The sequence below is a fragment of the Pollicipes pollicipes genome, unplaced genomic scaffold (assembly GCF_011947565.3).
Source record: "Pollicipes pollicipes isolate AB1234 unplaced genomic scaffold, Ppol_2.1 Scaffold_4002;HRSCAF=4701_pilon_pilon_pilon, whole genome shotgun sequence".
NCBI classification, from domain to species: Eukaryota; Metazoa; Arthropoda; class Thecostraca; order Pollicipedomorpha; family Pollicipedidae; genus Pollicipes; species Pollicipes pollicipes.
This window is the reverse complement of record NW_023596420.1, coordinates 26894257-26912361: the sequence shown is the minus strand read 5'-3', so window position 1 is coordinate 26912361 and position 18105 is coordinate 26894257. Positions and strand designations below refer to the sequence as shown.

Here is an 18105-nt window from a genome sequence, read left to right as displayed (position 1 = left end):
ATATGCTTTAGTATGCACTGAGTGTTTACCAGTCGCATGCCCTTATTGCCTCCCATGATGAACATTGTCAAGTGTGGGCACCGCCCGGTCGTACGTAGTAATAGTTGCGAAGCGTCTGCACTTTGCGTGGTGACCGATTATCCTGTGGCAACTTGTCTGCCAGCGATTCCGAACTATTTTTTTTAGAACAATTTAAACAATCTAGGAGCTCCCTGGCAGCCCCATATGCTCAGCTTCTACTGGTGAGTGATGCAGTAGCTGAGCATCAGCATTAAACATCAATACAGCACATTCCATACCAGCGATTTCAAGCGGCTCACGTGCTGCGCTGTCATTATCTGCATTATTGTGAACTAGTGAGATTCCCAGCGCTGAGCTCACTGCAAATGGGATCATCCAGCAGTGGCGACAGGACCTCTCGAATATCTGATATGTTCTTCTCCTTCGGTCTCACACTGTATACCTGACTACGTATTTATTTCCTATGTGCTACTACGACAGGAGGATTGAGATGACAGAACTCCGCCTGGTTAGTGACCAATCACGTCAGTATTGTTGGTTCGCAGTTTTTCTCATTTGGTCTCGCGATTCGCCGTCGTTCCAGCTCGGACGGGCCTGCGAGTTCTCTACATTGCTGTCCCGGGGCAGCCACTCATATTGCGAAACTGGTACCAGCAGCGGAAAAGCGCACGTTACCATTCGGTCACATGACACGCTATCGTAGCTTGCGTCACCTACTGTGGCTGGTGTCACGCTACCGTGGCTGGCGTCGCACGCTACCGTGGCTGGCGTCACACGTTACCGTGGCTTGCGTCACACGCTAACGTGGCGGGCGTCGCACGCTGCCGTGGCTGGCGTCGCACGCTACTGCGGCTGGCGTCACACGCTGCTATGGTTGTCTAACCTGCGCCTCCTCTGCAGCGCTGACGGACGGCGCCTGACCGGGCCGGGCCTGCGGTTCCGCCCGAGCCATCGCCGGCACCTGGTGCCGTCCGACATCAGTCCTGCCGGTCCAGCTCCTGCACGAACCGCAGATCAGTTCCCCTCATCTTGTCGGCCATCCAGCGGTCGAATTTGGCGTTCATCTCCGGGGTGAAGTGGTTCTTCCAGTCGCCGGTCTTGCCCTTCCGGATGAAGTTCCCGCGGTCCTGATGCATGAAGCCGATCTGCTTGCCGAACTCGGAGTTAACGAACGGGTTCTTCTTGAAGTTGTCGATGTGCAGATGGCTCGCCAGCTTCGCAATCTCCTCATCCGAGAACGATTTGCCGAGGAATTTGGCCACCTTGCGGATCTCTGACTTCAGGTCGCGCTTCATGTCTTCGAAGAAGATAAAGCACATGTTGGGGTGATGACGCAAGTTCCATGCTTCGATCATGTGTTCAAGGAATGGAGTTTCCACGATATTGCTTTTCATGAAGTATTCCATGAAGAGCTAGAACGAAAGAGGCACGGGTACCACAAACTGTTAACGGTATCCATAGAGATGCTGGAGTCCATGCTATTACACTTGGGTAACTCGGATCCATGCTAGCTCATATGACTCAGTCATTGATATCTTTGGCCGCATTTACAGCCAGAACTGCTTGCAAATAATAACTGGTGTATCGTGGTATGATTGTTACCTGCCTCTGTTACGTCACCAAGAAACCAGTTGTGTAATGCAACCAGCGATGTGAAAAAAACGCATTTTAGTATGCAAACAGCGGTCTGGGACACTGCATCTTTGGCATTCTCTCGTCGCCGAATGCCTTCAATTTTACATTAACTAGTGTTCCAAATGCTCCACATATACGCAGCCAGGTTGGAGGCGTACCTCCAGGTCACCCATGTATTCATGACAGCGGATTAGTCTGTTGTGGTTGTAGTAGGAGACGCAGGCGTCCTTTGGGTTTCTGGCCACGTAGACGACCTTGCAGACGTCGAGAAGGCGCGGGTTGTTCATGCACATGGGCAGATGCGACTTGATGAAGCGTGGGGACGGGCGGTTGGGGTCTCCTGCCATGGCCGATAATGGAGGGGCGTTCAGCGTCGACGCAAACTTTGTCATGTACTCTGTGTCCGCTATTGCAGGGAAGTCAATGAAGCTCCATCTGAAACAGAAATACAGCGGATATAAACTGACATGCGTGAGACGCGCCTCGCGATCGGTCCGGCTCAGACTGCTGTCATGGTTCGATGGAAATGCGCAGCTATCATAAAAAGGCTAACCGCAAAGCCAGCGCCAGTCCCAGAAGGGAGTATTCCACAAGGGGGTACCCACTACTTTTCAGCTATTGTTACATCACACGGATACGATTTGATCAGCAATGCCAGTTTTCTCGGAATCCTTCGGAATTTCTTGGAAACCTCAGAATTTCGATTTGAAGTAGCCAGCTACGCTGGAGAAATCTCATTTGACTCAATGCTCACCAATATGAAAGCAGTGCGTTTCATCTGCCGTGCATTTCCAACATATGCGTGCTGTAATGTTTGCGACACACTAATGTGTCAGCATGTTTGTGCAATCAATGCTACGTAAGCTTGAAACACCTTTTTTAGACAAAAAATATGCGAGCGCAAGACTTTTGTCTCGCAAATCCAACCAAACGTTATACTATGGCTTCCATTTCCCCCTCTATGGCATTCGGCACAGTGGCTCTTTTCGAGGCGCACTTCGGCTTTCGGAATGAGAATATCACATGAGCATGGTTCAAACCTCAATTCATGCACTTCTCGGTACCAGGTCCTAGCCCGCTGGGCCAATCACAACCATTCTTTATTCACACCAACGGAGGAGCGCACGGTGGTTGTCGTGGCGATAGTGGCTGCGATTGCAGGGAAGATGCGTAGTGCTGTTACAAAGCTTGACAGCGTTTTTTTTGACTCTAAAATAACTAAATTTGATGTCCTTGTTATGTTTTGACGATGCTGCAGTGACATTAACAAGCGCTATTTTTAGACGTAACTAGTCTTGAGGTACCACAAGGGTATGTTTTTTGAAATATGCCCCAAAGGTCGGACACTCCCTTCAATAAAGCACGGCCGCCTGAAAATGCACCACGGGCAAATTTTATCTTGCAAACAACATAAAATACGGTTTGCCACACTACGAGTGGGTCGCGGAATATGTGCAGCCGCGGAGCCACCAGCAGGTCCGATCTGTCAAAAGATCCTTGAAATTATCATCGGCTCTCAAATTGGATAATGACTGAAATGGTGAATGGGAAACTGGGAAATAGTTTGGGAGGGTGGAACAACGAGAAATGACTCGGCCTTCCACGAAAAACGCCAACGAAGGAAAGGTACCTCACCGGATTGGGGCCTCTCTCTTCCCGAAATTGTAGGGCTGGAACCCAACTTGGGGTGGAGTGGGAGGCTGAATGGGGACTGGTGAAATTGTGCTTCCGAAAATACTTCAAAATAAACTCGCGCCGTTTAAAAATTAGACTGGAGCGCACCTTTTTTACAGTCATTAGGCTGTCCTCTGCACAGACTGACACAGCAACACGAAAAATATAGATTTTCTCTCTACTCTTTCAATTCCGCTACCTGATTCCAGCACCACTTCACAATGCTGTGAATGCTAGCGCCTTCCTATCATCAAACTTAAAATTGCACAGTTGAAATATAGACTCGACGACCTACGAGACCCACGAATTGACGTCCTGAAGGGTTTAAAGACTAATTTCAGACCCGTAATCATTTCCGTCCGCCCGCCGGCCTCTTCTAAATGTTAGCCGCGGGGTCGGGGCAGGGCCGATACCGCGCGGTCTCGGAGACTGCAGCGCCGGGTGTAAAGGTTTTTCCTCAAGATTTGCGAGCGCCATGCCCAAAACTACGCTGCATAATTTTTCTCATTTATCGATTCTGACCGAATGTTGAACATTTCAAGACAAACATGAGCTGGCCATGCTCCACGTGTTTTTGACCCAATTTGTTTGTTAGGGGGGCTTCATGATCAGGGGGTCCTTTGCAAACCAGTCACCACCCCCTTCCTCCAACCGTTGTCAAAGCTCTGGCTGCACCCCTTCAGTGCACGAAAATCAGAGCATCTATCTGAGATGAAACGCCACATTACCAACTGCCCCATAACTTTGAGAACTGAGAGACCTAAATCCGGCGGGGAACACGTCTGCCGTCCTGAGGTAAAACAGATGGTTTAAATAGCCGAATTCGGCATGAGTAGACGAATGGGATGGCTAAAAAAACACAAAATGGCCAACATTAACAAATGTGGTTTTACCTTTGGGCGGCAGGCGTTTGTTGGCGTTCTTTTCGGGTAGGTTGAGTCATTTTCCACTCTTAAACCCCTCTTTCTAAATCAGTTTGCGAAACACACCCCTGTACTCGGTCATTCCCCAGCCTGAGAGCCGGCGATGATTTGACGGATCTATCTGACTGCTCGGACATGCTGGTAGCTTAGTGCTTGCGCGTAGTCCATAACCCATCCGTAGTGTGGCAGGGAGTAGTTTTAGATTGCTTGCACCAAGCCCGTGGTGAACGTTCAGGTGGTTCTGCTTAGCTAAACCAATGCTTCAATATACGCTTTTGCGCCGCCTATTTCAAAGCCACCCATACATGTAAGAGGTCACAGAAACGCCATGCGAACGACGTGTTCCAAGAACAGTATTTGGCTAACAGACAGTTCAAGCTGCTGATGGCCCTCAGCGATCATGAAAAGTGTTTTGCCATATATAATGCAGGCATTTGGGGAGATCTAGTTATGACGGACATGAGGCTAATTGAATCACCTAAAAAAGTACGTCGACTGGGAATGAAAGTGCAAGTAAGGATATGCCTTCACGAAAAATTATACAAGGAAAGGTTTAACATCACGAAAACCGCGAAACACCATGACAATGACCAAAACACACTCAAATACAGAAAGAAACAAAAACGTTCACAGATAGGCCACCGACGCCACCTTGCGGCGCATAGAAGTACCACAGGTGAGTCACGCCGCCCGCTACAGTAGGAGTTCTGACGCTGTAAGTCTGGCAGCAAATCTGACGGTATAAAATGCTTCATGACGTAATCAAACAATGACCTGCCGAAGAGCATATTTACTAATAATGAAATAATAATGTTTAGAGCAACGTTTTGCGTTTTAAAGGACACCAATAGCTTCAAGTTAGCTTTTCCATCACACCTAATACTTGCCTAATATATCTAAATTACAGCCTTCCCTTCCAATGTGAACAACACCTTTTCACACCGCTGCCTACGATTCTACTGTTCCCTTGCTGCCTAGCAAAGCCACCCATTGCTCCCACTTCCATTTTTTAAGCAAAGTTATCTCGAATGCCTAAATACAAGGCTTTGAGTTCAAATAAGTTTTTAACCGTAGCTCGTTACGTGTGATCTGAACCCACTCCAGACAGTGAAATAATAATCAAATCAGGCGGGGTATAAGCACCTACCGCTATAGGGATCCCCATTCATGAGATAACACGTAATTCTCCGCGCGGAATTTCCAGCAATGCGAGCAGCTTGATTCAACCTTAAAGGGGAGGCGTGCCCGGGCGGTTGCCAGCAGTTAAAGAGTAATTTGGAAGGCGGCGGGGACTGTTCACCGCACTGCAAGCTGTGACGCTTTGACGCGATTACTGCTTATCATTTACGGAATCATCGTCGGTGGATAACGTCGGAAGCATTGTCAATCATCATATCATCGTCACTGGGTTACATTTATGACTGAAGTCAAAACGGTCCTTCCTAATGAAAACAGCCCAATGACGCCCAAGCCCGGTAATGAGTTGTCAAAGTTGCCATTAACCTCTGTTATGCCTCTATCTGCCTGCCTCTATCGACCAATCAACCGTTCAGCCGAAACCCAGAACCGTTGTGTCTGTGAGTACGGCTACAAGGAGCACCTAGTCAAAATGGGGGAGTCCGTCTTACCCCTCTTCTGGAGCAATTTCATTTGATACCGTGCACCCCTCCCCCCTCCCTGTCCTCACTGGCACACACGTTGACGGAAGACTGTGCGTGATTAGGAAGCGCACGAATGTACGCATTTTAGAACATATCACTTACACGTTACATTTAACATTCGTACCATGTGTCTGACGTAGTCTAGGTCATAATAGCCTTCAATGACGTGAAGAGCAGGCTTTTCTGGTCCCAAAAGATAGCCGAAGAGCTGGATCATTTCTGACCTAAGTTGGAAAGCCTGCTATTTAGGGGCATGCAAATTTTGTCAAGTATTTTTTAAATGGATATAAATAAATCATTATTTCAAACAAAGGCATTCGTTTCCAGCTGATATAGACCTTATATATATATATACCCTACCCCAGCGGTGTCCACGTGGGAGAGAAAAGGCAGATGAATTAACGTGTCATGATCCGCTGGCCGCCGTCGGCATGAAGTATCGCCTGTGAACTGCTTTCTTGCGTTCGTGCGGAACAAGAAACCGTGCGTAATGAGCGCACTTTCCCATATGCGGCCCAACTTTGTGGAGTTTAACTTACATGCCATTAGTCGATGGGGTTTTGAAAAGTATCGTGGGAAATTATATTTGTAAACGTCGTCAAAAACGGGCCAGATTTGTAAACATCAACGAGAACGTTCTTTCCTTTGTACTTATTTCCACCACACGGTAAACTTTAACTACCAATCATGTAAGTATTAGCAATTAATTGTGTTGATACTAAACGCTTTATAACGTTGTCTGCTTCGAAAGCCAGGTCGTGCAGCGGAATTCTTTTCCGCTCCCCTGAGTACCATTGCCGGCACGTCACCTCGCTATGCAGAACGTTTAAGCTGCGCTATGCTGCTGTGCAACGTATGAGTAGAATAGCGAGATATAGCGCAGCGTTACATAGAATGTCCAGGCCCTACGAGCACGAAATAACATCCCGGGTGGCTGCAACACAGACACGAGCTAGTTATACCTGTTGGGCATAAGGGGCGTCTTGGCCCCCTCGTAGTCCAGATCGTTGGCGATGAGCCACACCATCTCCTGGGTCCAGGTAGTGCCACACTTGGGTGGCGTCACCACCCAGACGTCCCGCGGGTCCAGCGGGTAGTTGTACAGGTCCTCCAGCAGGGCTTCGTTGATTGTACCAGACAGCTTGAAGCCCCAGTCGTTGGTTGACACCAGTCCATTGGGATATCCCTCAAAGTCCTTAGCAATCCTCTTTTGCAGTTCGTCTTCCAGCGGAATGATTTTGAATGGGTATGGAATCTTCTCGGCTGACGACATCTGGAACATATTTGTACTTTAGCGATCGTCGACATATAATCGTAACTGAACATCTTACAACTAGCGCCACATTTTGTTAGGTCACATATTAGGTCTCATCGCAAATGTGAGGTTTTATCATTAAAAACTGCTGAGTTCCATCAAGATCACTTGCAACTAAAAAGAGACACTTTTGTTGTGACAACATTCCTACAAATCTGGACCAGTAGCGTAGACAGGACTCCACCCGGGAGGGCGGGGGGGGGGGGGGGTCAGATCAGGTCAAAGTGGGCTGTTTTAGCAATGGCAGACTTTTAGACGGCTGCGTCGCTATGGGAACCCTGCTTTTTATTCAGAGAAACTTTTAAAACTCGGGGCCCCATTTGGACGCCTTTAGGATCCATTTTTGGGTGTTGCCTGCAGGTGCCTTAAACTGCCTAAAAACGGACCGTTGACACCATGAGTTCCCGCCACCTTTAAGGGGTAGCCAATACCCCAAAAGCCTCCCTCTTGGCTATGCAACTGACCTGGGCACGCACGTTAGAGGCCCGAGGCAGGGGTGTAGTTTCCTATTTCGTTGGGAAGGCCCCATCCCCTTCCCCGGGCTCTGGGCTCTCGGGCTCCAGCCCCTCCCCCAACTTTAGGAGGAAAGTTGGCCAAATCCGGGAGAAACCCGTTTGGTAGCGTATTTTGGGGTGGGTGCTGTCATTTCTCACTGCTTAGCCCTGCAACTCATTTTGTGAACATGTTTCTGATCTCCTCCGGCCAAACGGCCGAAGGCAAACGCAACCCGCGAATTCGAACCAGCAATGGTGAACCCCCCCCCCACCCTGATGGCATGACAGCCATTTATTACTTGATTGAACGATGCTTATGCGCTACGGTCTATGTAGACCACATTTGATTTCTCAGCCATCGTCCATGAACAAGCGGCCAGGAGTGCCCCTTCCTGCATACCGGCGAAATAAAGAATCATACATTTCCAGAAAACAAAAAAGCAAGAAGCGGAGAAAACCCAAAGAAGCGTAAGAAGTAGGGTTGGACCAGTGCTATGCGTACACCAGGTTATAACAAAAGACTGGAGGTAGTCATAGCCAGTCAGCAAATGGCGGCGCGCTGGTTGACACCTCATAGGTTCATCAAACCACACATTCATTTCGCCTTAGTGAGACGCATCGCTCATACAGATTGAAAGGCCTTAAGCTTAGGCTCGTGGCTTATGGTGGCTTTTCATGTGAAACTTGCGCTGAACATCCACTGGATCCCATTGAGCTGAGTACTCATTGCTGCTGGGAGACAGTCCGTGACCATTAGCCAATGTTGAGAAGGACGACACCCTGGCTGTACAATGTAGCGAGTGGTGTGAGTTGCTTGATCATTAGTCATGATACAAGGATATATATATATATATATATATATATATATATATATATATATTATCAGTGATCGTGCTAATGGATCAGGATTTTAGGTCAGGTGTGCCTATGAGTTGTCGTGAATATGAACCATGATATTTGGTATTCGTTCAGAATTATCATACAGCAAGAAGGGATAATAATTTGCGTTGAGCCGAGTCATACGCAAGCAGTTTGCTCGTAAGAATTCACTCATTAATTATGTACTTGACACACACACATACAATATATATATATATATATATATATATATATATATATATATATATATATATATATATAGTTAATGCGTGGTAGTAAAGCCCAAACGACCAAAAACTTACTAGAAAATGAAGCAGAAATAGGATTGACTTCTAAAAGCCTCTGTCTGGGTCCTCAGTGACTAGACAGGATGGAAGGAAAGTCACAATGCACCGGTTCGAAAATGTGTCCGCCACGGACCAGCGATGGTGGCAACGCACCAGTCGTACCGGGGAGCCTAGCGGCGATAACACGCTTCGGTTGTTTTTTCCCTGGAATGGCCCGTTTAAAAAACTCTTGTTTTCCACGACGCCTTACGCCGGAAGCACGCTTCCGGCATTTCCTCCTGGCCTGCCCGTGAAATAGTGTTTCTAATGCATGTCAAGTCATTCTTGAGATACTTACAGCTGCAGCATGCTGTCAAATGCCATGCCGCATAGAGCAATCAATAGTATTTTGTTCGACGCACTGATGAACTTGTTTTGTTGTTGACGCTATCAGCATGTGAAAGGGTGTCTCCACTGTGGAATGCTATGTTCGTAAAAGGCTGTTTCTTCAATTTCATCTTCTCCTACATCTTCCATCGTCATCATCATCTTCCATGCATCTTCTTCTTCAATTTTACAGGATTCCGAACATCCTGGGTCGAATCTCGGCGGGTGGATGAAATTATACGCAGTAGTAGAACAATATCGCCAAGCTGCGAAGCAGTCAGACAATCGTGGCCTATCAAAATTGGAGAACCCGAGTAAAAATAGCCTTCCACGAAACATAGTGTTCACCGTTTGTGCGTCACATTTGTCTTGTGTCGTGTCGTGTCGAACAATTGTGAGAATGGAAAGCGCAGATAATCGTCTTCCGTTCCCAATTCATCAGGAAGGCCGCATCAGTGGACATGCAACTACCTGTGAAGTGGCAGAAATGTAAATTGAAACAGTATCAAACTGTGCAGCACGAACGAAGAGACAGTGTTAACATAGTCCAGAAGGTGACAGGGGGCAGAATGGTAGCTTGGGTGGCATGGATGAGACGGTAGTAATAGCCTTATTCCTCGAAGAAAAACCAGGAGCATGGTGCTATGGATGCGTTGATACTTCGGCAGCATGCCTTTATCAAAACAATAGCAGAAGTGAAGTCAAAATTGCTTGCCGACGATCCCACTCGATTTTCAGTTTTTTTGTTTGTTTCTGAAACAGCGAGCCACAGTTTTTTACGGGACGCCAACGTTCAGGGCATTAAACGAGGAGCCATTGTCAGCCATTACTATGATACAGTGCATGTCTAACTAAGAATTAGAATACGCGACAATACGTGTACATGCAAGCTACTTCAAGCAAATAGGCATCATGCATCACAATTCATCCAAACATGCAAGCGAGTTGAAGTAAACAGGCATCACACATCACGCATCAATTATGCATGCAACCGATTTCGATAAAACAGGCATCGCACATCACCCGTCAGGCATCACTTCACATGCAAACGATTTTAAGCTAGCACACCTCACACATCATGTACATATCACGTTCGCATGATCGGCCATGATAAGCCTTGTACTTTAAGGTTTGGTCGCCGGCTTTTTATAGGAATAGAGTCACATATGTTTCTGTCTGGGTGATCCTGCCAGAAAAGTAAGTGAGTGTTTCCTAGCCTGAATGTTGGGTGTCGTTTAAAAACTGCTGCTCGCTGTTAAAAAAAACCTGAAAAATTGAGTAGGATCGTCAGCAGATAATTTTGAATACTATTCTGCTATTGTTTCGATAAAGGCATGTTGACGGAATATAAATGTATGTATGTCTCCATTCTCCTGGCTTTGCTCCGAGGAATAAGCTATTACTGCTGTCTTATCTATGCCAGTAATGCTCCTGGCAATGCACTTAACTTACGTAATTGGGCCGCGTGGTTTACCTAAGGCCACGTGTTGCGCAAAAACATAGCCTTAGAACAACCATGGTGAGAAAAGGCTGTGTTTAATTTGCACACCTTTTCTTAAGTGGTCAAGTGTTCAGCAATTGTTCAGAGGCGTATCGGTCTCAGTGCATGTTCACAGTCGCCTAGCCAAGATTTCTTCAAGGAGGGGCCAAATCGGGGCTCAGGGACGCCTTCAGCCAAGGGGCCTACCTAGTCGCTATAGGGGCTTGTTTTCATTCGGGAGCTATTTTGGGCTCAAGGTCTTATTTCGATGCATCTGTGGACTCCATCCGCGAGCTCAGTGAGAGTTAGACTAACAGGTGCACTGAGTCCACCTCCACGTGCACGCGATGTCTTACAATGGGCTCATTTTCTTTCCAATGCAAATATTATTGTGCTTTACTTCGTATTTCACTTTGTTTTAGTTGTTTTGCTCCATCTTTTTAAGAAGATCATGGGCAAACCAAGAAGTTTTTCACCTGGTTTGCGGCGAAAAGATGACAAAAAGGGGGGGGGGGCAGGCTTGACCTGACACGGCGGAACTGATTGATCGCATGGTAAGTACAGGATACTGCGAATCCAACTCAGGATACAGTTAGGTCAGGACTTAGCGATTGCTGTTACTGATGCCGACTGTTGCCACTTGTCACCACCCTGTCACAAAAGCCCGCCTCCCCCCCCCCCCTCCCGCCGCCTGTCGCCGCCCATGCGACGAGACGCTTGGGAGATACTGCGCCGGCAGCCAACTGAGGACAGCGCGAATAAAGCGTAGGCCTGTATTGTGACATTTCTTCTAATCCTTTCCAAGCTGATAGCCGTCTTTGTTATTTTTGGATCACGGGCTTCAAGCTACGATCTTTCACATGCAAATAACAGGTTCATATTGTGTAGGAAAATGTTTCTGCATGTTTACAAATGGTCACAACCAATATTTGTTGTACAGTGACGATTTCAAGCATGAAACAACGAATGATCTTCAAGATGGCTATTTTGGTTCAAAAACCCATGCAAATGTGGAACATTCCCTTTAAGAAAAGCGTCATAGCTGGGAGTGAAAATAAATACAAGTAAAAATATAAAACCATGGACAAAATACAAGATCACCACGAGAAAAGACCAAAATACGCGCATATTACGTTCGTCAGGCTTGTCACGCGCGCACAACTTAGCAAACCACCTAGCGGTGAGTTGAAGTACTACGAGGAAGTTGCCCGTCCACTTCAGTGGCAGTTCTGACACGGCAAGTCTGGCAGCGGCTTTGACTTCATAAGAACGTTCCATTACCTAATCAAACAATGACGTATTGAGTAGCGCACCTATCAAATGGAAATATTTGTCTCTCTAGAGCAACCTTTTGCGCCTAACAACATTCCGATACTTTAAGTGAGCTTTCTTCATCACACCTTATGCTTGCCTCAATATTTCTAAATGTGGAACATTCCCCCTAATGTGAAACATTCCCGCTAAGGTGGCATTCCATTTATGAAAGCCTGTCCATCGTATTACCTCGAATTGGATTCTCTCACAATCGAGATAGTAGCTTGACGCGAGATTCATGGTCTGACCTTCAACGAACGTTACGGTATACAGCAGCTCAAAGTTTTCCCGACCGTTCCTGAGGTTGCGGGGGTCCGGTTCAACTCACTGTAACACTCACGCTCTCATGCATTTGTCGATGTGTTCCAACGTGGATCGACCCCCGTTTATGGAATTTTACTCACCTGTGTTACCTATATGAAACTCTATATCAACTAAACTACCCATGATACATGTTTTTGAGGCAACGCAAGATACATAAAGAGCCTCGTAAATCATTCAAGCGTGCATACATAACTTCACTTTGGCTATATGTGCAATTTTACCTCGAAAATGCCGGCTTTGTCTTTCGGTCGCACAGCTAGCAACAAGTTTGTTTAGTCTAGTAGGCGGCAGAAACTGAAGCCTTGGACCTACACCCCTCGAACCAGACCACTGCCCTCCCATCCTGCGAGCATTTTACGGTATTGATATCGTATGAGTGAGTTACCTTCGTGAGCCGGCTAAGCGACCAATCGTATGCCGCCTTCGGCTTCAATTTTGTATCCCTCCTTTGTTCTGCCAATGACGAACATAACCACCGAATCCAAACGCTTGCATTCTCAAGTGCTGTGCTGTGCTGTGCTGTGGCGTCGGCAGTGCTGATCGCCAGCGGTGTAACGTACGGTCATTGCCAAACAAATACCGAGCGCTAAAGCATCATGATGCGCGATGCATGGCTTGCTCATGATTGCGTTCAAAAACGGCGTCAACTGAAGCTGAGACGTAACTGACATTATCGCATTAGCTGCTGCTGAGGCAGCCTGAGGCTGGCCTGTTTACCTTGGACAGTTCCGATAGCAGCAGCCTCGCGCTCTCCCACTTCGCGTGCGCCCCGTCCGGCTCCCCGGCTGCGTCTGTTTACGGTGCCTAGGTTATCGCGCCTTCCTGCCCTGTCATGCCTATGTTCCGTCCTCGGACTGACCTTGAACCTCTTGCGGAGATTGAGGCCCGTACCGGCGCCATGCGGAATGGAATTGGAATAGAATGGGCGGAAACGTGCAGAAGTGGAGCTACATGCGTTAACGACATTGAGGTTTCGACGCCTAAAACTGCGCAATTGGTACTCATGAACGTAACCACGTTAAATCATGACTGGGATCAGGGGCGTAGTGTAGCGAGAAAGCAAGTGGGATGAGAGTGGGTGGTGCTGTTGGGTTGAACGGGGGAGGGAGGGGGAAGACATTGGGTGGTGAAAAATGAAAAACCTACCTCAAAATGCGTAATCAAACGGTGTGTCTCTCTCGATTCATTCCCCTTTCCTCTCAAAGTTGGGAGGGGGGGGGGGGGCTGGAGTTGAAGTTGGTGCAAGGGGCTGGAGTACCCTGCCTCAACTGAACAGGAAATCACATCCCTGACTGGGTTCATTTCTGTTTTTCCCCACTTCGTGCTATCAAAAACAAAAATATCCCAGTGTGCCAAACAGATGCCGGTGTCAGAAGCTAACCCACCCCAAAGACGATTACGCTCATGCTTATACGTGCTCCTCGTAACGAATTTCGTCTAATGGGGTTCGATATTTGTTTTGATCTTGTGCCTAAGGAGACGCAATTTGGGGCTCAGGTGCAGCTCGAATCCTGCACCTGAAACGTCCCTTACGACCCAACACCCCATCGCACTTCCACAAAACTGGGGCAACGTTTTGAAAACCATTCGGATGCATTGACATAAGAGGCCTGTTCTACTTCCAAAGCGCACGTATACCCGCTGTTAAGCTTAACGCGCGCCCGGCCGGGGGTCTGAAACGACCGCGCCCGGCCGGGGGTCTGAGACGACCGCGCCCGGCCGGGGTCTGAGACGACCGCGCCCGGCCGGGGGTCTGAGACGACCGCGCCCGGCCGGGGGTCTGAGACGACTGCGCCCGGCCGGGGGTCTGAGACGACCGCGCCCGGCCGGGGGTCTGAGACGACCGCGCCCGGCCGGGGGAAAGTAACTTCCCCCTGGGATCCCCTCCGACTTCCAGACGCCGTATGAGAAAAAACAACGATCGCGTATTGAAGGTCTCGCCAAATCATGAAGAATGCGCCACAACTTGTTGACCTCAGCTCAAACGTGAGGTTGCCAGTGGCCGCGAAAGGTAAGGCCGTCTGTTCTAATGGATGCAGTTAAAACCTATATTAACACGCCAAAACGGCTAAGAGCACACAAATAAGCATAAAGACTGTAGGTAGTTCATTTCGACAATTTCTATTCCCCGCATAGGTCAGGTCAGATGAGTTCACCGCTCAAAATTGGTCTACCAGTAGCCTACAAGAACGATACTTTCCTAACAATGTGCTTCTGACTATGCTCATATCATTAGGTGCAGCGGTGGGAAAAGCGTATTGCAGACACGAAATATACTTTTGTGATGACCTAGAGGTCATCTGTGGTCGACGTAGGTCAAATTTATGAAACATCCGAGTGAAAAATATTAACCGCTAACCGGGTTTATGTGACCAGTACAATGCTGTTTTGTGGTCGGAGATAGTGTATTGGACATCCAGAGGTACTAAAGATCGCATATCATTCCCACACTACACACATTTCCCTTCGGCGCCTAGAAATTTATTTGTAACAACTGGGAACAAGTACGTTGGTACATAAATTAGGTGTCATCAGCTTCACAAGCACGGTGAGAGAGTGGTTATATGCGTCGCACTCGTTCATCTAGCCTCTCCGCTACTGGCAACATAGGCTACTGGCCTTGGATGACCTTATATTCCTTTGACCTTATGAATATATATCATTCCTATTTGTGAACATAGGGTGATAAACATACATGCTTAAGCAGGAATAATCTCGTAGCCATTCTTTGCCATTTTGCTGAGAAAGCACGCATAACAAACTGCATAAGCAAACTGATAAAAGTTGACACGAGGAGTTAGTGCATTCAAATACCGAATTAAACACATGAAACCATTTACTACGTCTGATACACATCATCCACGTTTTTACTATATAACCGGAGATGAACGACAGCCTTATGCAGCATCCCATCAACGAGCCAAGCCAAAGGTCTTGCCAATTAAGCGCAACAAACAGTCAATATGTAGAAACTCGCTCAAACTGGGCTTGGGGAGAACGGGGGGGGGGGGGGGGGGGAAGAGGTGAAGCAGGAATATTTTTCGACTTTGTTGGTTTCTTACGATGTAGCTCCTTATGTCGGTTGGCTTTTCTTTCAGAAGTAAAGAGCGGAGAAGAGGGGGGGGGGGGGCAACCAACCGTCCATCCCGCCTTCGGCTCCCCGACGACTCAGTGTCAAGTCATCCGGGCGATTTGTCCTGAACAGCTGTTTTATTCCCCCCCCCCCCACATACCAGTAAGCGGTACCAGAACACTTGCGGGTCCCGTGCTCCCCGAGATTGCTGCTGGGGCCGCCTCTGTTCCTGAATGCCACGTGGCGGCGACTCCCGAACCCGCTGAGTGTCTGTTGACATTGGCACCCCGTTGAAGCAGCTGATCAGCCGCTCGTCGCTGACTCATGGCGCCAGCTGATACACACACGCCTGAAAATGTTGCTGAGCTGGGACATAGTTAATGTAAACAGGTAATATCTAAACCAGCTAATTTTTATTGAATGGTAGCTTTCGGAACAATCACGAACACTTCCTTAGACTTGGTTAAACGATAAAAAACAAGGCGCAGGCACGCACTAGGAAAATCTTACAAGTCAAACGCATTTCAACATCCATATCCCTTTGTGGTAGTGAAAACAGCATGCCTAACTTATCGGTTTATATTTCAAACAAACAGTCAATCAAAAGCCCCGTCATCGCCTAAGCAACGCGTTTACCATTCGATGCCATCGTAGTGCAATTCTCAATAGTTTTACCGTGTTACATGACAACTAATCCTTGCATCTGCGGTCATCTGTGCAACATATGCGACACACGCTCTCGGTAGGCCCGGTTTTACACTCATTCCCTGCTCCCATGCAATACAGTGACTTGCAGGTCTGCAGCAGTTCTCGAGCTTTCTGCAGGATCCGGCACGTTGACGCAGCAGGAGCAGGTCTACAGCAGTTCTCGAGTTTTCTGCAGGATCCGGCACGTCTGGCGCAGCGGGCGAGGGATTCCCGGTGCCACTTCAGACGGTCAGCTCGGCGCTGAGCCTGCATCTGCACCATTCGCCTCTTCAGCCGTGGACGTCGGTCGCGCCTGCTCGCGTCCCGGTGATAAAAGGCCTGAGGATGAGAGAGGTACCCTCAGTGAAAAGCGCGCATCACGGTCTCGCTGATATTTAGCTGCCCTAACGTTCTGCTATTAGGTACTCAAGCGATGCGATTTTTTTACCAGCACGTTACATCTGCTAAATGCCCACCACATGCACCAGGGGAGCATACGAGTCTCCGCCTCCATGTGGACTCAATCGGCCGACAATATTTGTTTTGGAGCTAGAAAGTACCCGACAGAAAGTTTAAAGCAGTGTAAACGTCGGACTTATTCACATCAGCAGTAACGGACAAAGCACTGGCATGCGCAATGAAGTACACTGATAGGAGAACACGCACTGAGGTGTACTGATCTTGAGTGAAGCTCTCAGCAGATACTGAGAGCTTCATTAAACGAATCGGTGATCTTAATTCGTGGTGTTGAACGAAGCTTGCAGAGTCCTGAAACGTACGAGTCTGAGGGCGACTTGCGTTGTGCCTACTGAACTGGATTTGACACAGACTGAGGTTAACGGTTCAAACAATGAGCTGCGCAATTTCAACTCAAAGTATCATAGTACATACAATTCATGGGGCGTTAAAATGTAGCCTGCAGAACACTCAAATTTCAGTCTTGGTAAAACTTACAGCAAATCTAGAGTCCTAGATCTGCTGAGCTGACATATACTGAGACTTTGCGGAGGTTGAAGTAATATGATGTTTAATTTTGTCTGGAAGGCTTTATGCTAACACGTACATTGAAAACAAAGTTGGATCAAGAATGTTCATGGAAGAAGTCTCCCACAGGTACATTTCTACCATACCTCAACCAAAGCATCGATGTTTTGCATCCTCAAAAGTGAAAGCCATGACAAACTTGTTCCCTCCATTTCTACACCATGATGATAGTCAAGACTAGTAACCATCAAATACTACCCTAGAAAAAAGGCCTTGGGTAGCGGTGTCACTTTCTGCAATCGGTTGGAGTTGGAGGGCTTATCTAACAAAGTTGACCTAATCTACCCCCAAATTCTGATATCTCCTTAGATTTCGTCCACTTTGATTTGCGTCTCCGACGTTGAATTGAGCAATTTTTAAAAAAAGAATCACAGCTCAAAATGGTTTTGATGTTGAGGAATGACATTCTATTTGAAGCCGATGTGATTTTGAAGATAATGGCATATGACGATATTGATAGTGATGAGTTTAGTTGCCTAGTGTGCCAGCAGTTCAGACACTTGCTGTTTGACACGCCTACCTGTTGGCATATGTTGGGGCAAGTTGAGTCATTGGTCACTGTTCATCCCTCCTCCCCCAACTAATTTTGTGCAACTACGCTCATGGTCGTCACCATACACGACACAACCTTCGCCACTGAATCGATTCCTACATGTGTGTGATGCAGACAACTATTACGTTACAACTGATAATTTCCTGCTGTTTTCTTTGGCGAAAAGCTGATCCAGCTGTTACCAAATCAGTTGCTACATCCTCCACACATTCAGATGCCATGACTAGATGTCCCCAATTTATACAATCGCTTATGATCACGATCTTGCACATGCTACATGTTGTATGCCGTCTAACGGGAGTATACCTGCTTCCCACTTGCTCGTGAACTCTTGCCACTGACTGCGCAGCGAAACGGTCCATAGTCGTAAGCGAC

At 47.6% G+C, this 18105-nt stretch overlaps 1 protein-coding gene across 3 annotated transcripts; it reads right to left on the bottom strand.

Annotated features, from left to right (window-relative positions):
* Nucleotides 1-460: 460 nt before the first annotated feature.
* LOC119094002 (sulfotransferase family cytosolic 1B member 1) lies at nucleotides 461-13152 on the bottom strand. 3 transcript variants are annotated; one of them, XM_037217054.1, is made up of 4 exons: nucleotides 13091-13152; nucleotides 6877-7187; nucleotides 1815-2091; nucleotides 461-1433 (listed from the first exon to the last, which is right to left on the bottom strand). In XM_037217054.1, exons 2-4 carry the CDS (start codon nucleotides 7185-7187, stop codon nucleotides 999-1001), a joined length of 1023 nt encoding a protein of 340 aa, XP_037072949.1. In that variant the 5' UTR covers nucleotides 13091-13152; the 3' UTR covers nucleotides 461-998. The 3 variants fall into 3 exon arrangements, with proteins under 3 accessions (XP_037072949.1, XP_037072950.1, XP_037072951.1); XM_037217055.1 differs by lacking the exon at nucleotides 13091-13152 and adding an exon at nucleotides 9604-9724; XM_037217056.1 differs by lacking the exon at nucleotides 13091-13152 and adding an exon at nucleotides 9227-9505.
* Between the last annotated feature and the right edge of the window lie 4953 nt (nucleotides 13153-18105).

What these genes read in the sequence shown, in the direction of transcription:
- LOC119094002 (XM_037217054.1), bottom strand. Translation starts at nt 7,187, where the DNA reads ATGTCGTCAGCCGAGAAGATTCCATACCCATTCAAAATCATTCCGCTG. An exon ending in ACGCCCCTTATGCCCAACAG is followed by an intron (nt 2,092 to 6,876) that starts GTATAACTAGCT and finishes TTTCTGTTTCAG; the next exon opens with ATGGAGCTTCATTGACTTCC. An exon ending in AATACATGGGTGACCTGGAG is followed by an intron (nt 1,434 to 1,814) that starts GTACGCCTCCAA and finishes CTTTCGTTCTAG; the next exon opens with CTCTTCATGGAATACTTCAT.